Here is a 23,889-nt window from a genome sequence, read left to right as displayed (position 1 = left end):
TTGGGAGTGTTCCTCCCTCTGCTATATTTTGGAAGAGTTTGAGAAGGATAGGTGTTAGCTCTTCTCTAAATATTTGATAGAATTCCCCTGTGAAGCCATCTGGTCCTGGGTTTTTGTTTGTTGGAAGATTTTTAATCACAGTCTCAATTTCTGCTTGTGATTGGTCTGTTTATATTTTCTATTTCTTCCTGGTTCAGTCTCAGAAGGTTGTGCTTTTCTAAGAATTTGTCCGTTTCTTCCAGGTTGTCTATTTTATTGGCATAGAGTTGCTTGTAGTAATCTCTCATGATCCTTTGTATTTCTACAGTGTCAGCTGTTACTTCTCCTTTTCCATATCTAATTCTATTGATTTGAGTCTTCTCCTTTTTTTTCTCAATGAGTCTGGCTAATGGTTTATCAATTTTGTTTTCTTCTCAAGGAACCAGCTTTTAGTTTTATTGAAATTTGCTATTGTTTCCGTCATTTCTTTTTCATTTATTTCTGCTCTGATCTTTATTTCTTTCCTTCTGCTAACTTTGGGGTTTTTTGTTCTTCTTTCTCTAATTGCTTTGGGTGTAAGGTTAGGTTGTTTATTTCAGATGTTTCTTGTTTCTTGAGGTACGATTGTATTGCTATAAACTTCCCTCTTAGAACTGCTTTTGCTGCATCCCATAGGTTTTGGGTCATTGTGTTTTCATTGTCATTTGTTTCTAGGTATTTTCTGATTTCCTCTTTGATTTCTTCAGTGATCTTTTGGCTATTTAGTACTGTATTGTTTAGCCTCCATGTGTTTGTATTTTTTACAGATTTTTTCCTGTAAGTGATATCTAGTCTCATAGCGTTTTGGTCAGAAAAGATACTTGATACAATTTCAATTTTTTCTAATTTACCAAGGCTTGATTTGTGACCCAAGATATGATCTATCCTGGAGAATGTTCCATGAGCACTTGAGAAGAAACTGTATTCCGTTGTTTTTGGATGGAATGTTTTTAGGCCATATTCTACTATCATCCAGTACCAGCTAACCCTCAGATTATTTCTCTGAATAAAAAATTCAATATTTATTTTGAAAGAATGCAAACACAATGTGTTCCAAACAACTTTTTAAGCGATAGCTAGAGCAGAGCAAATCTTTCAATTTAAAGATGCAGACACTCCCACAAAATAAAATTTAGCAGTGAAAGTAATGCCAAGTAATGCTACACTTTAGCCCTGCAATTTATCAGTGCTTTACTATCGGTTTCTGAAAATTTTTCCGAAGTACAAAGAACACTATCTACAAACTCTGCTCGGCATTATTAAAATAGGTCAAGAGAAGTGGGGAAAATATGGTAAAGATTTTGCCCTGGTAAACCTTGGTCATAGCAGGAATGCTGAGCAGCCCAAGGGCCTGATTCTGGTGACTCTGGATAAGAAACTATCAGAAGGATGCAGTCTCTGTTCCAGGGACTTCCCTGGTGGCACAGTGGTTAAGAATCCACTGCCAATGTAGGGGACAGGGGTTCGATCCCTGGTCTGGGAAGATCCCGCATGCCATAGAGCAGCTAAGCCTGTGCACCACAACTACTGAGCCTGGGCTCTAGAGCCCGGCACCAACAACTACTGAGCCTGTGTGCTGCAACTACTGAAGCCTGCGTTCCTAGAGCCCATGCTCCACAACAAGAGAAGTCACTACAATGAGAAGCCTGCGCACTGCAACGAAGAGTAGCCCCCGCTCGCCACAACTAGAGAAAGCCTGCGTGCAGCAATGAAGACCCAACGCAGCCATAAATAAATAAATAAATAAATTTATTTTAAAAATAGAAAGAAAGAAATCCTGTGTCCATACCGGTACGTGAATTTTCCCTGGCTCACCCAGCTTGCGAAGAACTTTTATTTCCTTTGAATAGATTAAAACCATAAACAGATAAAAGAAGGAAAAATAATTAACTAATATAGATAAAATGGTCCGAAAAGAGAGGCAGACAGTGGCTTCCCGCTAATAGGGCCCTTGCCAGTCTCTTCCCAGATCCAACTTTCAGCATCTGAGGAGTAATCGAGACCAATCATTCCTCATCAATTACAGGGGACAGCAGCTTCTGACTTTGAGGTGACGCTCACCCACCAGCCTCAACCGTGAGTTCTGCTACTCTAGTACCCAGCTCCTGGCTCCTCGCTTGAGGCTTGGCCCAAACTCAGTGGATGCTCAGCAAACACTTGTTGAAAGAAGGGAAGTTAGGGTTAGGGGATTAGGGAGAATGGAGAGAGTCACAGTCCAGTGAGGGAGACTGCTGAGCAGAAAACAAACAAGAGATAGGTAATAAAATTTGGTGATGTGAACAAAAGGGCTGGGAGATTTGGGCGTGTAGGGGATCAGGGGAGTGATATTTGCTCAGCGTCTTGTAAACCCAGTGAAATTCCTTGTTTGAAGGCATTTCCCTAAACTCTTCAAAGCTGTTCTCCGCTGGGCCTTTTCTCTGGTCCCCTAGCAATCACCACTGTGTTTGCGTCCTTCAAAAGACGGTTTCCACTAAACAGGTGCCAAACTCCGGCAACCAGAGGTGGGGGCCGGGTGCAGCCTCAAGCACCCTGGTCTCAGTGTCCGCCCCTCGACCCTGGTCCTCAACCCTGCGCGGCTGGGGGTGGGGGGTGGGGGAAGTGACGAGTCCATCGCGGACCCCCGGCACCGCCCGACGCAGTAGCCTGCGGCGCGCCCTCGCGTTCCGGCCGGAAGGGGGCCGGAGGCGGGACGGCGGGCGGTGGCGCACAGCCCGCCCCGGGGTGGGCCCAGCTCCGGCCCGCCGCGCTCCCGTCCCCTCCCCGCCGCAGCCGAGCTGGACCGCAGCGGCCCGGAGACCATGTGCCGCCTCCCGCTGGTTCCACTGCTACCGCTGCAGCTCGCCCTGCTCGTGGCCGCGGGGGCCCCCGAGGCTCCGGTCAGCGCGCCGCGGAGCCTGGTGTGGGGGCCCGGGCTGCGGGCGGGCGTCGTTTTGCCCGTCCGCTATTTCTACCTGCAGGCCGTCAACTCGGAGGGCCAAAACCTCACTCGCTCGCCCCCAGGTAGCGTTCGGCCGCGGGCCTCCCTCGCTCCGCTGCCCGCTCCCCTCCGTCCCCGCCGCGCGTCCCCGCCGCGACCGCGCCTCTCGGGAATCCGCCCGCCGCCGGTGTGGCGTCCTTCCCCCGAGTCCGGTCACTTCCTCTTCTCTCCCCATCCCCGGACCCGAAGGCGGGAGGCAGTTGCAACAAGAGTCTGCTGAATGAATAAATGAACTCCGAGGGCCCTTCCTTAGTTAACGTGCAAGGACTGACATTCCGAATGGATGGCGCCCAGGGTGTTAATGAATGCAGTGTGAGTCTCAAGTTGGAGATGGACTTTCCACCCCTGACTAGTCTGATCTGTTACAGCTTGCAGGGAGTGCCTTCACGTGTTGAGTCATCAAGCCCAAAAATCGATCGGGTTACACTGTTTAGGCCTAATGGGTTTGAAACAGCTCCCTCCCACACAAAGGAAATATCAGAGCAGTAGGCAGAAAGGAGGCAGTTTTGCAGACTAGGTTATTTTCTTAGAGTTTTGAGTTCTTGAAAGCAGATTGCAGGAATTAGCGAAACTCAGAGCGCATTAGGTTTTACCTCTACCGAGGGTGGATATCGTCCTGAATCCCTTCTGCCCAGTCATCCTCCCACGTTCTCTTTAATATCTTACCTTTACAGCGTCTTACAACTTGTCCCGCTAGTTTCAAGTTGTTGCCAGTCAGGATTTGATAATTTATGTCTAAATTATGTCTTGCTAACTGGCACCCTGTTTTATCAACAAAGAGACAATCAGAATACCCAGTGCCCCTTCCGCTGCCGGTGGAAAACTGAGTACTTTTTTTTTTTCAGTTTTAGAAAGACTCTCCATGGCTCTAAGGATCGGAGGAAAAGATTCTTAAACCCAGATTCAGACTTTCACCATGGGGTGTATTTTCTTCTTTTTAGTTTTCTAAAATTAATTTTATAATGTTGTAAATGGGGGAGGACTTTAGAAAGAAAAGAAGATGGAAAACTAAGGAAAAAATTAATTTATACATGAAAAAGGAAAGTTACATGATCCAAAAGGAAATACTGTTAATCTTACTTTTAATGAAAGAACTATAAATTCAAATAAAATTCCATTTTTTAATCTAAAAATAATGGCAAAAAATTTGAAGTGGTAATACTCAAAGCTGCTAATGATATACTCTCAGAAAATGACCTTCATCCTCTGCTGCTTGTGCTGGAGCACAAGTGGTCAAATGTTTCTGGAAAGTAATTTTCTCAACATATGAAGAGTCTTAAACATTTACAAACCTAATGTGCAAAAAGGAGTTTCAACAGTTAGAAAATGTAATTTAAAAAATATATATATAATTTATGAAAAATGTCCATGCCCTTTTGAAACTGATAGGTGTCGTTTCAGGGGGCTCCAAGGAGCCTGGTCCTTTATGTCTCAACACAGAAAGAATTCAGCAAAAGGCAAAGTGATAGATAAGAAGTGATTAATAAGAATAGAACACTTGTGAGGCGTAGGAGTGGGCAGGCAAGCGTTGCTCTCCCCTGAGTGCTTAGTGGGTTACAGTTTTATAATCAAAGGAAGACAGGGGACGGGGAGAAGACCTTCTTTGTCTCTCTTGGGTAGATGTCACATTTCCATAAATGATTGTTTTTGTGTGTGTGCACAGAGCATGTGCTGGGGGTCATTAACGATGACAGCACTAGGCAGGTTGTAGGCCTTATTCTCAGCTATTCTTTTATTGTTTTTAAGGCATCGGGCAAAAAGCATGTTTGGGGGGTCATTAACTTACTGAGCTCACTGGGCAGGATGTAGGTCTCATGCTACTGTTGTTTTATTGTTTGGGGGCATGTCTCGTGCTTCTGTTGCATGATTTTGTTGCTAATCAAGTTAGCTTGATTTTGTTGTTAAGCAAGCCAATCTGGCTTTGATGCTAAGCAACTTGTTCTGCTATATGAGTCAAGCAATCCCACATTGTTTCAGGATTTTCCCATTACTTTCTTGAGTGATCATTAATCTTACTGTGGTCTCCCAAAGCCCCCTAAATTTCCCTCTCTATCTACAGTCCCCTAATGGGGTTTCTAAGCTAACGATTTGACTATCCTACTCAATCCCTTGTGACCTTGAATGAGGAAAAAAAACAATTTATATCTTTATTTTCACTAATGTCTGACTTAGATTATTTCCTTCTATTATGAATGTAGGCAGAACCTGTTGACACTGTTATATTCCCAGCATCTAACATAATACCTGGCAGAGTTGCTCAGTAAATATTGTAGAAGAAAAGAAAGAAGGGGTGGAGAGAGGGTGGTTGGAGTATGTCAAGATGGCAGGATACAAGTACTCATTTTCTCCTCAGTCATCCTCTACCTTCATCAGTAATGATATCTTCATAAACTTATCTTACCTCCTAGTTGTGTAGCACTTCAGTGTTTTGAACTGTGCCCTGTTTAATTTGCTCTCCTTAAGCATCCTGTGAGGTAGGAAGGGTAGATACTATTCTCTTCACTTTTCCTATAAGAAACCAGGTTAGTGAAAATAAATGTCTTTCCTGTGGCCCCACAGTGGATAAGGATCAGAGTCAAAACCAGATACCCAACCCTTTCAATATCTAGTTCAATGGTCTTTCCCTTTTATCAAATCACTGGTAATATGATCACTGTGAACCAGTTTTCACTAAGATCCTATAGAGCATCCGTGGTAAGCAGGCAGCCAGACATTTGGGAGGATTTCCATGGAGCTTCAAGGTGCAACAAGTTGGCCTTCAGGGATTCTGTTCCCTTGGCCAGATGAAGTCAACACTTCTGTTGCAGCTGTAGAGAGCCTTAATAAAATTCCTAAATAACAAGGGAGGTGCTGACTCCATTGTACCAGGAATGTCAGAGGTTATTTCTCCAACTATGAATTTTGGGAACCTATATGTTAACATTATACAGTGTGACAAGTTGGATTCAGAATGGGCTTTGAAAGAAGAAAGATTCAAGCTGTCTGCAAATTTTGGCTCTGCTACTCATAGGTATGAGACCTTGGGCAAGGTATATACTTAAATTCTTCAAGGAAGCCTTGGCTTCCTGATCTGTAAAATGGGGTGACAAATACCTTCCTCACAAGTTCTTGGAGGAAATAAGAGAAAATGCGTATGAAAATCTCAAGCTCAGGGACTGGCACAGTCCCCCTGGCTAAGTAAGTGAATTTTTAAAAAATGTGTTCTTTCCATATCAAAAGTCTGCAAAATTTCTGATTCTAGTGATGAAAGGCTTTGATACTGCCAACCTCCTTTTGTCTCCTTTAGTCACTGCATTCTCATTCAATTAACTATGTTTCCTAAAGAAGTGTGGATTTGTGGAATAGAAAAGCTCAAGCTGAGCTTGATTCTGTTCCATTATATTAGCCCCCAGGGCAAATGAGAATTCACATCCCTTCTATCTGAAGCAATTTGAAATGGCATTCTTCTCATTTTCTCTTTTATGATGTTGGAATTGCTTATTTCTATTTTAGTGTGATCAATTTAAAAATAATGAAGTGTTTTTTGGGGTTTTTTTTGTGGTACGTGGGCCTCTCACTCTTGTGGCCACTCCCGTTGCGGAGAATAGTCTCTGGACGCGCAGGCTCAGCGGCCATGGCTCACGGGCCCAGCCGCTCCGTGGCATATGGGATCCTCCCGGACCGGGGCACGAACCCATGTCCCCTGCATCAGCAGGCAGACTCTCAACCACTATGCCACCAGAGAAGCCCCAATGAAGCGTTTTGGAAATAGTTTTCATTTGTAAATCCAGCTCCTTCCAAAATATCACATAGTCATTAATATGCTTGTCTTATATCTGTTTTGTTTATTTAAAAATCATAAACTTATGGAGAATAGCACTGTTTGATAGGAGATAAGAAGACTTTTCTGTCCTGTTTCCAGTCTGGGGAGAGAATGGTGGAAATGGCTTTTTAGTCTCCAGACTCTGACTTCCTGATTTTCAGTCTACCATACCACATTGCTTTCTGAAACTTAAGCGGGAAATAACGTAAAGCAATAACTTACGTGTTTCATTAAGCATTTCAGGTAATTGACCAACATTTATAATAATTTCACATTAAGTTATTACTTTTTTTTATAAATCCCTTACATTTATCTGTTATAGTTCATTTTTTTAGCAGATGTCTTTCATAATTTTATCACACTTTCAAGCATCCTAAAATGAATGTGTTTGGTAATTATGTAGTAGCAATATGTCAGATACTACATTACTATTACTAAATTGAAAAGACTGAGAAACATTTTTTTCTGACTCACAAGAAAAAATAAAACCCTTGAAGATCAAAAAAAGTAGAAACATCACTCACTAGATTTAGAAACTAAGAATAGGAGAAACAAACTTTCTTCTTCAGTAATTTCAAAAATATATGTTAAATATGCTTAATACAATAAAATTAAAAAATAAAGCAACTATACTACGATAAAAATTAATTTAAGAAAACAAAAAATATGCTTAATATTTGAATATTATGAAGTATGATAGTGTGAGATGAAAGACTATTTGATCACAAATTATTGTTTACTAGGACTGTGTATTTCAGAGGATTCACCACTTTTATTTTTAACAATTCCTTTGATAGGTGATTAACTGTGGTTAAGACATTAACTGATCTTTATTCTTAAAGCTCCTGAGGATCAGATCTGTACTGAGTGCAGGTATGTCCACTGTACTCTCCGAAGAAAGAAGTCCCAACATTTATTCCTGCAACAGTATTGTTTCAAAGCCTGAAAAGTCAGCTAATATACTGCAAAAAGAGAAGGGAAAGTTGCTAACTAGGTATTGTCTATCCTGGAACAGAAAACCCACAGAATTCTGGATTTGAAAAGGTTGTTAGATCATCCTAGTATAACTGTTTCATTTCAACTTGAGGAAACAAATTTAGACAAGTAAACTCTAGTATTTACAAAGGTATGTGAGTTTGTGTGTACGTATGAGTGTGTTGCATTTGTGCAGAGTCTAGTAAATAGCTATAATCTCTCTCTACTTAAGGAAATGGGCTTGGAAGTATAGCTTGGAATTTGGGTTAATAAAAGGGAAATTTCTTCAGAATTGAGGTTTATTAGGTATTAAAAAGCTTGTGCATACTTTACAAAGAGTAAGTTAGATTGCCTTAGAGCTATGTCATCCTAAAAGTTTATGGATTTTTAACTACCTGGGCTTTTAAACCTACCCAAAAGAGAAAAGATCAAATAGGCAAAAAATTAATCTCTTCCTTGTTTTTTTAAGAATAATTTTATTCAATGATTTTGTTCACTCAATAAATCTTATTGAATGACTAAGGAATCAAATGTTGAATCAGATCCTTAGTTTTGAGACATAAATCAAACGTAGTTCCTGGCCTCAAGGATCTTCCAAACTAAAATAATTTTGTTTACCATTGATAGTACTGAAAAAATAACTTCTGTGTAAAGACACTTACCCAATAATTAGTAAAAACAAAATAACCATGAAAGAGTAGAATTACTTATAATTTTTTTTTCTTTCAGGCCAAACACTATTCAAAGTAGTAATCAAATCTCTCTCACCTAAAGAGTTAGCTCGGATTCACGTCCCTAAACCTTTGGACAGGAATGATGGGACATTTTTGATGCGATATAGGATGTATGAAACTGTCAGTGAAGGGCTGAAGATAGAGGTCCTTTATGGTGATGAACATGTCGCTCAGTCTCCCTATATTTTGAAAGGTAAGTAATTATTACATAAACCAGAGCCAGCCTTATGAGTAGACTCCATGGCTTTCAGAATGCGTTATGATGACCTTAAAGTCATGTGCAACAGGGTAAACATTATATATGTATCTTCTGGAGCTCAATTTAACTTGATATTTTAAGGGAGAGAAAAACTAAGTAATTTAAAGCGATTTAAATGACAAACAAAAAAATCTTGTGTGTTTACCGGGGTAGTTACCATTTTTAGTACTCTTCATTCTTTTGCATAGATACATATTTTCATCTAGTACCATTTGCCTTCTACCTAAAGGATTCCCATTAGGTTTTCTTTTAATGTGAGAACGCTGATGATTAGTTCTTCCAGCTTTTGGATATCTGAAAAAGTCTTTATTTTGCCTTTATTTTTGAAAGACAGATGTCTTTCAAAAATTATAGGTTGACAGTTTTTTTTATCTTTTAGTACTTGAAATATACTGTTCCACTGTCTTCTCACTTGCATTATTTCCCATGATAACTCTTCCATCATCTGTATCTTTGATCCTCTGCTAAAGGTTTTTTCTTTATCAGTTTTTTTGAGCAATTTGATTATTATGTGCTTTGGTGTAGGTTTCTTCATGTTTCTTGTGCTTGGGGTTTGTGGACCTTTGGGTTTATAGCTTTCATTAAATCCAGAAAAAATTTGGCCATTATTTCTTCAAATATTTTTTCTGTTCTACCCCAGCTCTCCTCCAAGAATTCTAATTACCCATACATTAAACTTGAAATTATCCCACGACTCAATTATGCTCTTTTCATTTAAAAATATGTTTTTTCTCCATTTTGTTTTGTATAGTTTCTTTTGCTATATCTTTAAGTTCACTAATCTTTTCTTCTATAATGCCCACTTTGTCATTAATTCCAGCCAGTGTATTCTTCATTGCTTGATGCTTTCTCATCTTCTTGAGCTTTTCTCTAGGATGCAGTTATTTGGAATTAGTTTGATCCTTCAAATTTTCTTTTACAATTTATTAGGCAGGCCCAGAGCCATGTTTAGTCCAGGGCTAATTATTCCTTACTACTCAGGCAATACATCTCTGCATACTCTATCCAACCTCTATGAATCAGAATGCTTTCCAGTCTGGCTTGTATGAATAGGCACTATTCCTAGCTCTGTATGAACAATGGGTATTGTTGCCTCTAATCCTTATGGATGGTCCTTTCTCTGCCTTGGATAGTTTCCTCAAACATATATATTGGTCAGTATGCCTTAACTATTTGAAGGAAACCTTGTACAGATCTCTGGAGTCCTCTCTGTGCAGTGAGTATGTCCTACAACTTTTAGCTGCCTTGATCTCACTGGACTTTCAGCTCTTGTCTCCTCAACTCAGTGAGACTGCTGGGCTCTGTCTGGATTCCTCCTCCATGTTCCACAACCTAGAAACTCCCTTAGGCAGTAAGCTTTAGGAACTGTAGGGTTTACCTCATTTGTTTCTCATCTCTTAAACTCATTGTCCATTGCCTGATGTCCAATGTCTTAAAAAAAATGTTATTTCATATATTTTATCTGTTTTTTGGTAGTTTCATGTAGGAGGGTAAATTGGTCCTATTACTTGCCTGAAGTAGAAATTCTCAAGAAAATTGAATAACTTTAAAAAATTATTTTTATATTAAAATAAATATGGATATATTTTGAAATAATATATAAATTCTGCATAAATTCTTTTTTAAATCAGTCTTCAGAATAGTTTTATACTTATGTCTGGCCACTTTAAAATTATATTGCAAGATGCCCTTAGGTTTCATATTTCCTCTTTGAGATGTGCTGGAGGTAGTTTTAGGGACTCAGAGGAAGAGACCTTATCTTGTCTTAAAAAATCACCACCCCTACTACATAATCATGCCTGAAAAGTAATACATTCTCTTTTTCCTTGTTAAAAGGTAAGTTGTTTTATGCTCATCAGCCATTTATAACTCATTAGAAATAAATTTTTCAATAAATTGACTGAGAGTAGGTTATATTGGGAGAGAGCATATGCTATACTAGGTTATCTAGGGTGGGGTGAAAGGGGGATAGAAGGTGAGAGCACAAGACATTACTACTTTTACCACTTTTACCACTGATTTGTTTAGGGCAGATTATCCCTGTCTGGATAATCTTAGAATTTACCAAGAAGTCAACCCATGCTCACAGCAGGGGCAGAAACAACTTCCTGTGTTGCAGTGACTGTTAATGGAACTTGGCATTGTATGTGTTTTGCTTTCCTTAGGACCAGTGTACCATGAGTACTGTGAGTGTCCAGAAGAGGATCCTCAGGCCTGGCAGAAAACTCTGTCTTGTCCAGCCAAGGAGCCACAGATTGCAAAAGATTTTGCTTCTTTCCCCAGCATCAATCTCCAGCAGATGCTAAACGAAGTTCCAAAAAGGTTTGGGGATGAGAGGGGTGCTATTGTTCATTACACGATTCTCAGTAACCTAATCTACCGGAGATCTTTAGGGAAATACACAGACTTCAAAATGTTCTCAGATGAGATTTTGCTGTCACTGGCAAGAAAGGTATGAGAATGAATTCATTGATTCTAAAAATAGTTTAATTATTTATTTGTAACATTTAATTCTCAGAATAATAATGGTAAAGAATGGAAATGGATTCCAGGCTTGAAAATGTGCATCTGTCTGCCACCTGAGTGTGCATAAGTTCTTCACCTTTATGGATATCTCTTTCCTTTAATATTTAAGTTAAATGGCTTGAGCCCCCATCCCAGGTAAGTAGGCCATATAGTGCTCTCCCAAGGTTTCTGTGAACTCCCAGACATTTACAGCTGCAAGGTGACTTCTTCAAGTTCCCCAATCCTGCTGAATACTCCTTCCATTCAGATTTCACTTTCTACAGCAATTTTCTTCTTGTCACCTCAAAATAAGTTGAACTGAGGACACATTTTCCTTGTTTTATCCTAAGTGCATTGCACACTTTATTGAATGTTGGGGTAACAGAGAGAGGTTACTTTGTGCCAATGCAGAGTAAGCAAAACAAAACAAAAATCCTAACATTTAAAAATAGACATCCCTGTGTTAATCAGACTCTCAGTCATCCTTGCCTCTGGGAATTTCTCACTGACTGTCCTTGATCTTCAAGTCTTGGCTTCTTACTAAATATGACTGGGGCTTCTGTCTTTCAAAAGACTTCTCCACATCCCCAGCAACTCCTCCCCCAATCCCTCTATTCAGCCCCTTTCCACATTTGCCAAATTCCTATCCATTCCTCTTAAGCAGAGCAATTCAAACTGCCTTTTGTTCTTTCTTTTCCTGATTATGCAGAGTAAAGGATGAGGATGGGCATTTTTTACCTTTCTCACCCAGAAAGACCATCAAGGTAGTTTTCTAAATCAAAAGCCAGCTTTCCTGATGTGAGTTATACAATTTCCCAAGCACATGGAATGTAGGGCTGCAATCAGTTCTTATTTTAAATAGCAGTTGCCTCCTACTCCCCATCAGCCCACTGAATGAGCATATGAGCCTATTATGGGCATCTGATCCTAGAGGCGGTTCTTTCTTCCTGGGCTACCATCAGTCCACTCTGCCCTGTATTTCTGTATCTTGTACTCATGTGGTTTTTAACTAGGAATGATTTTGCCCCTTAGAGGAATTTGGCAATGCCTAGGGACATTTTTGGTTGTCGCAACTGGGGAGTTGCTATTAGCATCTGGTGGGTAGAGGCCAGGGATTCTGCTAATCAGTCTACAATGCACAGGACAGCCCCCATAGGAAAGAATTATCCACACCAAAATATCAATAGTGCCAAGATTGAGAAATCCTGCTTTACAGTAAGAACTTCTGATGTGGAGCTTACTAATGAGCTACTAAATGATAACAGGGAAGCACTAAGGTGAATAATCATAGCCCTTTGCCCTTCCCTTTTGTTCTTTGCCCAGTGACTGAAAGGAGATCTACGATAAGTGAGACTCACCTCTGGTCTTTGAACAGCTCACTCTAGTGGAACTTGTTTTTGTTATTCAGAAGTGAGGATGGGATGTAAATACAAACAAATAATTGTACCACAACATGATAGGCCCATAAGAAAAGTAGGTACCCAGGGTTAAAATGTCTGAGGAAGGCGAGTCATAGAGGAGGTAACATTAGCTCTGAGTGTGAAGGATGAGAAAGGAGACTGCCAAGTGAAGAAGTAGCAGAAGGGCATTCTAGGTGAAGAGAATTACATAGTAAAGTGGGTGGCATTTTCAGAGAGTAACTAACGTTTTCTGGTACACGGGCAGATGCAAGATGGATTCAGAGCTAAGCTGGAGTAAGAGAGTGGGGCCTGAATTCCAGCCAGAGAGTTTAGACCTTGTCCTATAGGCTTAAATTTCTGTTAAGCTTAATAGTAACATTAATTTGGGTTTTAGAAATTTGGACAGTAATGTGGAGAGCAGATTAGAGTGGGGAGAGGCTAGAATCAGAACATCTAGTAAGGGACAACTATTGCAACAATCTAGGTAAGAGATGATAAAGGCCTAAACTAAGACATTGACCATGGAGATAGAAATGGATAGCAGATTCCAGAAACAAACATAGATGTTATAAAAAGGCTCGATAGTGAAGGAGAACGAGGGCTTGGGTCTCATTTTGTAGATTCTCACTTAAGCAGCTGGCAGAAGAGGTGCTTGAAGCCACTCATTCACACCTTTCTACACAGTTTCCATATCTATAATACACAACAGTTTTAAATGCTACCTCTGAGCAGAGGTAACTAACTCCTGCTCAAGTGAATTGTCATGTACAATCCTCACCCTTGATTTTCTGATACTACTGAAGACTGAGAGGCATCCTTCTCTCTTCTACTGTTTTCAAATTTCAGTTTTATCAGAAATATTTTAAAAGCCAAAGAACTGAAGCATTTAGTACCAAAGACTGAGGTCTTCCCAGCACTGATAAGCATTCTTTTGTTTATTTAGGTCCTTCTCCCAGATTTAGAATTTTATGTTAATCTTGGAGATTGGCCTTTGGAGCATCGAAAAGTCAATGAAACCCCTGGCCCTTTACCTATTATTTCATGGTGTGGCTCTCTGGATTCACAAGATGTTATCCTTCCAACATATGACATCACCCACTCCACACTTGAAGCTATGAGGGGTGTTACAAATGATCTTCTCTCTATTCAGGGAAATACAGGTAAAAGTCATTCTCTAAGAAAAACCTTAGATGTAAGAAAGGTGAAAGGAATGTTCAATCAGAGAGAGTATGTGTATATATTTAAATAACCATTGTTCTTATTTTCTAGCCAGGAAAAAAGAAAAACAGCACTCTAAACTCTAAAGTGGTTTTTGTTTAGGATTCTTCTAATCCAGAAATTAAAGATATGTGGATTCGGCTAGTAATGTCCAGAACCTACTGTAACTGAGTCTCCTTTGAGTTGGTCACTTGTAAATACCATTTGAAAATATATATTTGGTAAAACTATCACTTAACTTAATTCTGACTCCAGTGCCTTTATATTGCTGGATGAAATGAGAGAGAATTCTGAAAAATATAAAATTATATTCATATGTAAGAGAATTGTGATTACAGTATAATTTGGATATTACAACCTCCAGCACCGTAAGAAATTCTCCTCTTCCCTCTTTCTGCCTCTCTTGATCCTTTACAATCTGAATTCCTTTCCTCCTATTTGATGGCCTTAGGTTTATGGTACTACACACCTTTTTATTAAACCGAACTCCCTGAGTAGAAAAAACCCTGCCTTGTCTTAATAAGTCTCTATTTCTGTTTAGAGCAGGTTAGTGGACTTATTTAGTATACAAGTCTAGAGACTCCTTGTAAACTCTCTAAAGGTAATGGGAAATGAAAACTGACCTACTTTTTATTTGATAACAACAAATTCCTGAAAAGTATGCTAAAATAGTAAAGAGGTTGACCCCCTACAGTTTCTATGTTTTATGATTTATCCCTTAGAACACTGACAGGTGTTAACTAATGACTTCTTTTTAGAATAATAGAAAGAGAGCTAAATTAATTCTTCCAGATTATTTCCCTCCCAGGAAAGAGAGGATATAAATATATATGCATAGTTAAGTTATACAAAACTTATTTGCACTTAACAACATATTAGAAAAATTCTTCACTGTGTTCAAAAGTGATATGCTCAAAATTCTGAGCAACCTAAGAATTAAAGATGTGTGGATGTTACTTAATTCTATACTTTGTTCTAGTCACTCTAAGAACAAAAGCCTAGCTTTTTTTTTTTTTTTTTTTTTTTTTGTGAAGAAGTACAAAAGATGGAAGAAACTAATGCCTTGATGAGTGAGCCAAGTCATGGAATCTCTTTTTGCTTTGAATTTGATCCAGCATTATTTTGGATAATTCCTAATGTCATGCAATAGAAACTCCACTTTTTGAGTGACCTCTCACTAGTACACTAAAGGATAAAATTACAGCATATTTTTCAAAAGTAACATTTACTTTAGATGTGTTGATGATAAAAGAGCTTTAGCATCTTAAATGACAAAGGTAGATTAAAGATGATTATACTTACCATAATATAAAAATGTCAAATTCATAATTGTATTTTTTTATGGTCTCAAACCTCTAGGACCTTCCTGGATCAATAAAACAGAGAAAGCTTTCTTTAGAGGTAGAGATAGCCGAGAGGAGAGGCTCCAGTTGGTGCAGCTGTCCAAAGATAATCCACAGCTACTAGATGCAGGAATTACAGGATACTTCTTCTTCCAAGAAAAAGAAAAGGAGCTTGGAAAAGCTAAATTGATAGGTTTCTTTGACTTCTTTAAGGTATGCAATTAAGTCTTCCTGCATAGATATGAAGTGATAAACTTGTATTAAAAGTCAACCAAATAGCTGGGGTTGGGCAGATTTCCCCCATCTTGTGACCCAACACACACTTTCTTATCAGGCATAGGGAATTATGAAACTCATGCAGTTTCTTTTTTGTTTGTTGTTGTTGTTAACTTTGTCTACCAAATAGCTCAGAACTGTATTTAATACTCAAAATATAGTACAAGGATTAACCTAGAGTTTTGGTATATTTCCTTGTTTTTCTCTTTTTTGTATTTTTTAAAATAAACTGGGAATATAAATGTCTTTTACATAAAACGATCTTGTAAATAAAAAGAGTATGAATTCTATGCTAGTAAAATGGGGTTCAAGTCCTGCCTCCAGTCCTGCCTCTGCCACTAACTGTGGGGCTTTCATCTCTTAGCACCTCTCTCTAATATGTGTGAGCCTGCCTAGCTCCTTCAGAGCACCGTATAAGGCTCAAAGGAGATAGAGGTGTGACAATGTGACAAAATCTGACTGGCCGGTAAAGTCCTTGGTACCAATTATTTAAGAAAAAAGTAATTACCAAATCTGTTAGTATATCCTGTTCCTCTCAGTGTGATATAATGAAGAGAGCATGGGATTTGGGCTCATAGAATAGAGGTTTATAAATATCTCTGAAACAAATTTTATCATTAATAAAAAAAAAGAGAGGGAGATGATAACATCTGCTTCACATTATTATAATTGAATGAAAAGTGACTTTAAATGTAAATCAAAGTTTATTAATCCAACAACTATGTCCGTACCGTGTCACCAGCATCACACTAGTCCTTAGTCTTCTCCAGGCTTCTGTCTCCTCAACTCTAAAACCAAACTTCGAGATAATAATGCCTTCCTTTTTTATACTAACATGGGTATAAGGAACAAATGAAATAAATGAAAGTGTAAATTGTTATCAATATTAAGCTTTACTAAATATAGAGCTTTGGAAATAGTTTTCTTACCTGGTTACAGAAATCTGAATTTCCCATTACACAGACATAGTTGAAATAGGTATTCCTAAAATTATTTATTATCTTTAAATGTGTTGTATTTCTTAAAATTGACCTGTTGAATGATACTTATGATTTTAATACAAAGAGAAGATGTGTGTTACAAAATAAATTATAAAACTTGTAAATACTAAAGTTGGGAAATAACTTCTTTATATTTAATGGTACAGTGTTGACAAGAAGCAGAAGTGAAACAAATGACTGTTAAAATTTTTGTTTATGTTTGTTTTAATCTTTTAGTACAAGTATCAAGTGAATGTGGACGGGACTGTGGCTGCTTATAGATATCCATACCTCATGCTTGGTGACAGTTTGGTTCTGAAGCAGGACTCACCATATTATGAACATTTCTATATGGCACTAAAGCCTTGGAAACATTATGTTCCAATTAAAAGAAATCTTAGTGATCTACTAGAGAAAGTTGAATGGGCCAAGGTATGCTTTCTGCCATTTTAGTTTCTTTAGGCAATCACAAATTCACCAGTATTAGTTACACGAGTTCCACCATAACAATTTAATTTGACATAATTTAGTCAAAAGAAATGTTATTTTGTGAAATTTTTGTTCCCTTGAAATATCTGAAGAATCAACGTCAGTACAATTTTGAGTACCTTCTATCAATATGTTTGAGGATTTTTAGAAGATTTGAAGTCCAGTGTTATATAGAATATAGATTTTTCTAAAGTATCCTTATTCATGCACACATACCAAATGCAAATTACAGATTTAAAAGACCAGGGTTAAAGTGCTTTATGCACAAGAAAACATTTAAAGCAATTATGGTACCCTTTTGTTTTCCCCAGTTAGAAAAAAAGGCACAAGTTCTTTTTTTTTTTTTTTTTTTTTCTTTTTTTTGCGGTATGCGGGCCTCTCACTGTTGTGGCCTCTCCCGTTGCGGAGCACAGGCTCCGGATGCGCAGGCCCAGCGGCCATGGCTCACGGGCCCAGCCGCTCTGCGGCATATGGGATCCTCCCAGACCGGGGCACGAACCCGTATCCCCTGCATCGGCAGGCGGACTCTCAACCACTGCGCCACCAGGGAGGCCCACAAGTTCTTTTTTTAATTAATTTTTATTGGAGTATAGTTGATTTACAATATTATGTTAGTTTCTGCTGTACAGCAAAGTAAATCAGTTATATATATACATATATCCACTCTTTTTTAGATTCTATTCCCATATATGTCATTACAGAGTATTGAGTAGAGTCCCCTATGCTATACAGTACGTTCTTATTAGCTATCTATGTTATGTCAATCCCAGTCTCCCAATTTATCCCTGCCCCGACTCTTTCCCCCTTAGTAACTATAAGTTTGTTTTCTATATCTGTGACTCTATTTCTGTTTGGTAAATAGGTTCATTCGTACCATTTTTGTTAGATTCCACATGTAAGTGATATCATATGATATTTGTCTTTCTCTGACTTACTTCACTCAGTATGACAATCTCTAGGTCCATCCATGTCACTGCTAATGGCATTATTTTGTTCTTTTTTATGGCTGAGTGATATTCCATTGCATATATGTATCACATCTTCTTTATCCATTCCTCTCTCAATGGACATTTAGGTTGCTTCCATGTCCTGGCTATTGTAAATAGTGCTGCAGTGAACATTGTGGTGAATGTATCTTTTCGAATTATGGTTTTCTCTGGATAACAAGTTCTTAATGAATCACAAGTTTCCCATAAAATAAGAACTCTTTTTTTAAAAAAGGAAAAGTATTAAAAAGCTCTTGTGTTTTATTATGAAATTATAAAATTTATCCTTCCATTGTAAGACTTTATTTTGTTTCTGAGAAGCAATGTGGCTATGGAAATAACTGGGTGCCCCTGAGGCAGAATATTTTTGTGACCCTTTATAAAGAGTCAGAATTGCTTGCAAATGGCTTTTCCTGTGGGCAGCATGATAGAATATTAGCTATTTTCTAAAAGTATAATTAGGAATGCTGACCATTCCTGGTACTGAAGGAACAACCTGTGGGTACTAATAACTGAATTTTATTACAACAATAATATAGTCTTTCATAGGTACCATTTTACAACAACGTTTTGGCTCAGTACATATTTAAATGGAGCTTTTAAGAGATGTTATAAAAACTAATTCATTCTATTCTAATTGTATTTTAATATCAGGCAGAGAGGATTAGATTAGGGGAACAGATGATGAGCCCTAGAGTTCCTGGGTTGCTAGGAAAGTACCAAGATAGTCATGATAGGGGCTGTATGTGAGTTGTTGCACTGGGCGAGGGGGGATCCAAACAGGTATGATTATTTCTATATAGCAGAGATTTCTACGAAAGTACTTTGTCTATTTCCATAACCTCATTCTCAAGTTATATTTTCATGTTTCATGTCTCCCATGCTGTTCACACTCAACCCTACATCTGTCCTACCTCACATTCACAATTAGCTTTCTTTGTGAGTCACAGGAGTAATCTTCATTCATTGTTTCTTTTTAAACTTTTCAGGAAAATGATGAGGAAGCCAAGAAGATTGCAAAAGAAGGGCAGTTGACTGCTAGGGATCTGCTCCAGCCCCACAGGCTTTACTGCTACTATTACAGAGTACTACAGGTCAGTTCAGAGGATCCATCTGCTTGGTTGAGTGTCCTCAGACCAAATGCATGGCCTGAATGCTTGCTTCCTGGAGGGGTTCAAGAGTCAGTCAGCCTGTGGAACTCTGGCTATGCTGAGGCGGCAGCCTATGGAAAGATAGCACTAAGTCCCTTTGTGGCCTCCATATTTTTATCTCCATTCAGAATTATGAAAAACAATGCTTAGCGCCATTACAAATATAGATTAAAATCTCTGAACCTCAGAGAACATCTTTCCTCATATGGAAAATAGGAGGGTTGGACTAGAGATCATTAACATCCCTTTCTGCTCAAAATATCTACCTCTTTTTTCTCCTTACTACTTAAGAGCCACGCTTTTGCTATCAGTACAGGATGGAAAACAAATATTTAATTTGTTGTCTAAAACAAACAAATGAAAAATACAGTTGACCCTTGAACAACATGGGTTTGAACTGTGCAGGTCCACTTACATGTGGATTTTTTTTAGTAGTAAATACTACAGTACTACACAATCCAAGGTTGGTTGAACCCACGGACATGGAACCATGCATACTGAGGAATCACATATATGGAGGGCCAGCTATAAGTTATACACAGATTTTCAGCTGTGCCGAGGGTCAGTACTCCTAACCCCGACATTGTTTAAGGGTCAGCTTTATTTATAATCTAAAACCTTAGGGCTGAATTTTGAAGTACAGATATTTACTGTACTTCCAAGAATCCAAGGATTGGTTCTTTGAATAATTAACTTGTGTTTTGCTCAGTAAAATTTAGCCAGAAGAGAAAAATAAAAAATTATGTTTTTGTTGTTAACCTAAACTTATTTTTCTGTGAGGCAGAAAAAAAAATAAATTTCCTCAGATGCCTGAGGCTACTACCCTCTCACAGAAAAATTAAAATGATTAATTACACTATTTATTAGAAGCAGCCTTTTCCTTAAATGAGTTCTTTTCCCTCTGCTAGTCTGGCTCTAATTTTAATGATAGGAGTTTCTCCCTCTGAAATATTAATTAGGTTCATGCACACATGTCAGTATTTTGTTGGATTTGACCCAGGACCAGGAATGTACAGCTAAATGTACATGGAACCACTGAACTGAAAAATCCAATGTATAGGAATATTTCAGTCAGTGGCCAAAAAAGGAGAGACATTTCACAGGCCTCTCGCCATTTACAAAGTGTGTGTGACTACAGGCCTAAAGCGGAGGATGTGTGAAACCACCAACTTTATTGTGAGATGCTTATCATCTTTGTTCACTGATCTGAATATTCAGCAAAGTTAATTATTCATTAACACATGGAGGATGAATTCGAGAGGTGCTCTTGTTCAAGTAGGGACATCCCGTTACAAGAGGCTTCTTTCCTATACATAAAATAGTGGATGGGGCTCCTTGCTAGATTCTGAAATATTGCACTAGTGCCTATAATAACTAAAGTTAAAAGGTAACTTTAGGACTGAGATAAACCAGACCTTTGGTTTTAGTCTGAAGATACATAGCCACTAGAAACAATAGCACGAGGGGAGCGGGGAGGATTCAGTGGAATGAAGTTTGGACTAATCTTTCCATTGCCTTCAAACACATTCCAGACATACGCTGAGCGCCAGACCAGCAAACCCGAAATACGTGATGGAATGGAACTTGTTCCTCAGCCGGATGACAGTGCATCTATCTGCCAGTGCCACAGGAAAAGGCCTTTAAGAGAAGAGCTTTAAGTCAGCCCATATTCACACTCCTGTATATGCCGGCAACATCTTTCATGGCAGCATGCAGATAGAATCTAAGCTGTGAAGACTGTGAAGACAGCCTGGTAGACTGTATGCAGGGGACTGCTTCTCTTGGTGGCTTCATATAATGTGGATGGATAGAGCAATATTAGAGCAAGTATTACCAAATATCCTAGGATATGAATATCTTTTGAGTAAACACTGCTATTATCAGCATCATAGTTTCTCTGAAAAGAAAACTTGGGGATCACAGTAGATAGAGAGGTTTGCCAAAATATAAATAACTCTCTATGAAACTACTTACATTGTATTTATTGGTTTGTTTCTATCCCTTGTTCACTTTCCCTCTTCCCTTTCCAATGATGAAGAAAAAATATTTTGGCAGGGCTTTTTTTACCCCCTCACTGCATAACTTCTCCTCCTACAAGCTGCTTTTGGCATTCAGTAATAGCAAGTTTCCTCTTGGAAGGTCTGATATGAATAATTAAGGAAGATGAGAATGACTCTGTTATTAAAGGTAGCTTGGAGACTATGAAGGGAAATTATTTTAAAGCTCATTCATATCTTTTTAACTAAGTTTTACCAAGGCCTGAGACAAAATTAAGGAGAGGTAGTGCCTTAAGCTAGTTAATTCCCAGTCTATCTGAGTTGGACACCCATCAAGGACAACACAGTTATTAAAGTAGATGACAGCATCCTATCAGAATCTTCATTATCTATATATTGAATAGATAAATGATAACTGTAGTCAGATAGGGATCTTTAATTCTTTTTAGTCTTTAAGAGGGATGCTTGAAAAACCTCTGCAACAAGCTGCAGGAAGCCTGGTATCTTGGGATTCACTAATAAGCTAACGACAAAAGCAAGCATCCATTCTTCACTGCACCCCTCCTCTATTTCACTGTGCTATATTGCTAAGATAAAAACTTTGGAAATTTCCTTTGCCTTTTAGGACAGGGTGAAGTCTTAAGACCCAGAAATTCATTATACACTCCTTGTAATACCACCAATATGAGATCCAATTCATTAAGAACACACTCCCAAAACAAGAAATATCCACACTCCAATTTAAAAATATTTACTCTCCTAATTGAAATATTTACCTAACCTGGAAAACAATGCAACCACTTTAAAATAGTCATACCTATTCTTTACTGAACATCACTAGGGACACAGAACTTTTTCAACTAGACAAAAGCAAAAGCACATTTAGTAACAGTGTAATCAAAGCCAAGTATCCATGGAAAACACTAATACCCACCAGTTGTTCAAAAGCACAAGTGCACAAGTATAAAATAAAGGGCAAGCTGTACAGTGACCAGATCCTAAGGAGGAGAGGGGTGTGAGGATATGTAAGTAAATATAATAACTACATTTGTCAAAATAAGCTATCAACATTTTGTTTTTATTAATAAAATGTTGGAAACACCTTAAATAGCCATCATGAGGGCGCTAGCTAAATATATAGCTATACATCAAGAAATACAGTACAACCATTAAAAAGAATGAACTAGCTCTAAATGCACTATCATGAAAGATTTCCATGACAGTATTCAGTGAAAAAAGCAAGTTACAGAACAACACATATAATGTGAAAACATTTATGTAAAAAAATACATCCATGTGGTTGAAAGTTTAGAAGGATATTCACCAATATCTGAGGAAAATGGAGAGAAGGGAATTTTTACTTTTTGCCTTATACCTGTCTATGATATTTAAAATGTTTTTTACTGTAAGTATGAATCAGATTGGACAATAAAAATACAAACCTAAGAAAAGAAAATAAAGACACAAAAGATATACATAGGAAAATAAAATGGATATTTATATTTTCCATTATGCTATTTTTAAATCTACTATGTCTAGAATTTTATATCATGTGACACATTATTTACGCTTTTTAAATAAAGTAAATTTTCTAAATAAAGTTTTGAAACAGATAAACGTTTTTTAAGAAAGGATTGAATCACCTATAGCTTTGGTATTTCTGTAACTGGGTTGGTCTAATTTTAATTCTATTATGTCTTCATGAATAAATGGATCAAAACTTCTACCACAAACACTAAATCCCTAGTGAGTAGAAATTAATATTAAAGGAAAAGATATTTGGGCTTGACACCGTTATTTTCTGTTATTTCAGATGCAAATACTGTTAAGTGCAGTGTCTTTGTCAGTTCACGCTACCATTATAACAAATATACCATAGACTGGGTGGCTTTGACAGCAAATATTTATTTCTCACAGTTCTGGAGGCTGGAAGTCCAAGATCAAAGTGCCAGCAGATCTGATGTCTGATGAGAGCCCACTTTCTGGTTTGTGGACTGATGCGTTCTCATTGTGTCCTCACATGGCAGAAAGCAAAGAGAGAGGAAGCAAGCTATCTCCTCTCCCTTCTTATGAGGGCATTAATCCCATCATGAGGACTCCACCCTCATGACCTAATTAGCTCTCAAAGGCTCTGTTTCCAAATACCATCACATTAGGGATGAGGGTTTCAACATATTAATTTGGGGGGTGGGGTGGGGACAAAGTTTCAGTCCATAGCAGGCAGGGAGAGGAAAAATTCTCCCCTGACATAATACGGCCAAGGTTAGAAGAAATATAAATTTCTTATTTGGAGGGATAGGAAATCATCCTTGTGGTGGTGAGGCATGTTTGACTTCAAATAGTTGAGGACAAAATTAACCAGACTGTAAAAATCCCTCTTTTATGCACAGAACCACAGTTTACCCTATCCCAACCACTGCTGTGCCTAACCCACGCCAACCTCTTGTGGAGCCATTCCACTTACTGAGATCAAAGTTGTCTCTTTTAAGCCAAGTTCTCTCTGTAGAGCTGTGTGGAAGAAGAAGCCACACTAAACTTTACTGTGATAACCAACACAGCAACATTTCTTAGACACAAGAAAAGAAGAAGACTGGAGTTTGTTTATTCTATGGGAAGAAATAGCAAATCCTGGAAGTGTGCACGGGGAAGGTAGGGGATGGCTTATGTAGAGGGAGTTATATACAGCCAGAAGTGAGGAAAGAAAGTTAGAAAAGAAGAAATATTTTCATGAGCTACCTGTTTTGTTTCACCCCAACTAGGTGTACTTCAATACAATTTG

At 38.3% G+C, this 23,889-nt stretch overlaps 1 protein-coding gene across 2 annotated transcripts; it reads left to right on the top strand.

Annotated features, from left to right (window-relative positions):
* Positions 1-2,725: 2,725 nt before the first annotated feature.
* On the top strand, positions 2,726-22,791 carry POGLUT3 (protein O-glucosyltransferase 3). Of its 2 annotated transcripts, XM_082628965.1 has the most exons (8): positions 2,726-3,018; positions 8,502-8,699; positions 10,931-11,217; positions 13,614-13,830; positions 15,248-15,444; positions 16,725-16,919; positions 18,952-19,056; positions 20,646-22,787. In XM_082628965.1, exons 1-8 carry the CDS (start codon positions 2,817-2,819, stop codon positions 20,769-20,771), a joined length of 1,527 nt encoding a protein of 508 aa, XP_082485091.1. In that variant the 5' UTR covers positions 2,726-2,816; the 3' UTR covers positions 20,772-22,787. The 2 variants fall into 2 exon arrangements, with proteins under 2 accessions (XP_082485091.1, XP_082485092.1); XM_082628966.1 differs by lacking the exon at positions 8,502-8,699 and having other exon boundaries at positions 20,646-22,791.
* The last annotated feature ends 1,098 nt before the right edge of the window (positions 22,792-23,889 follow it).

The sequence above is a fragment of the Mesoplodon mirus genome (assembly GCF_964341445.2).
Source record: "Mesoplodon mirus genome assembly, chromosome: 7".
Lineage (NCBI taxonomy): Eukaryota > Metazoa > Chordata > Mammalia > Artiodactyla > Ziphiidae > Mesoplodon > Mesoplodon mirus.
This window is presented reverse-complemented; position numbering and strand designations above follow the sequence as displayed.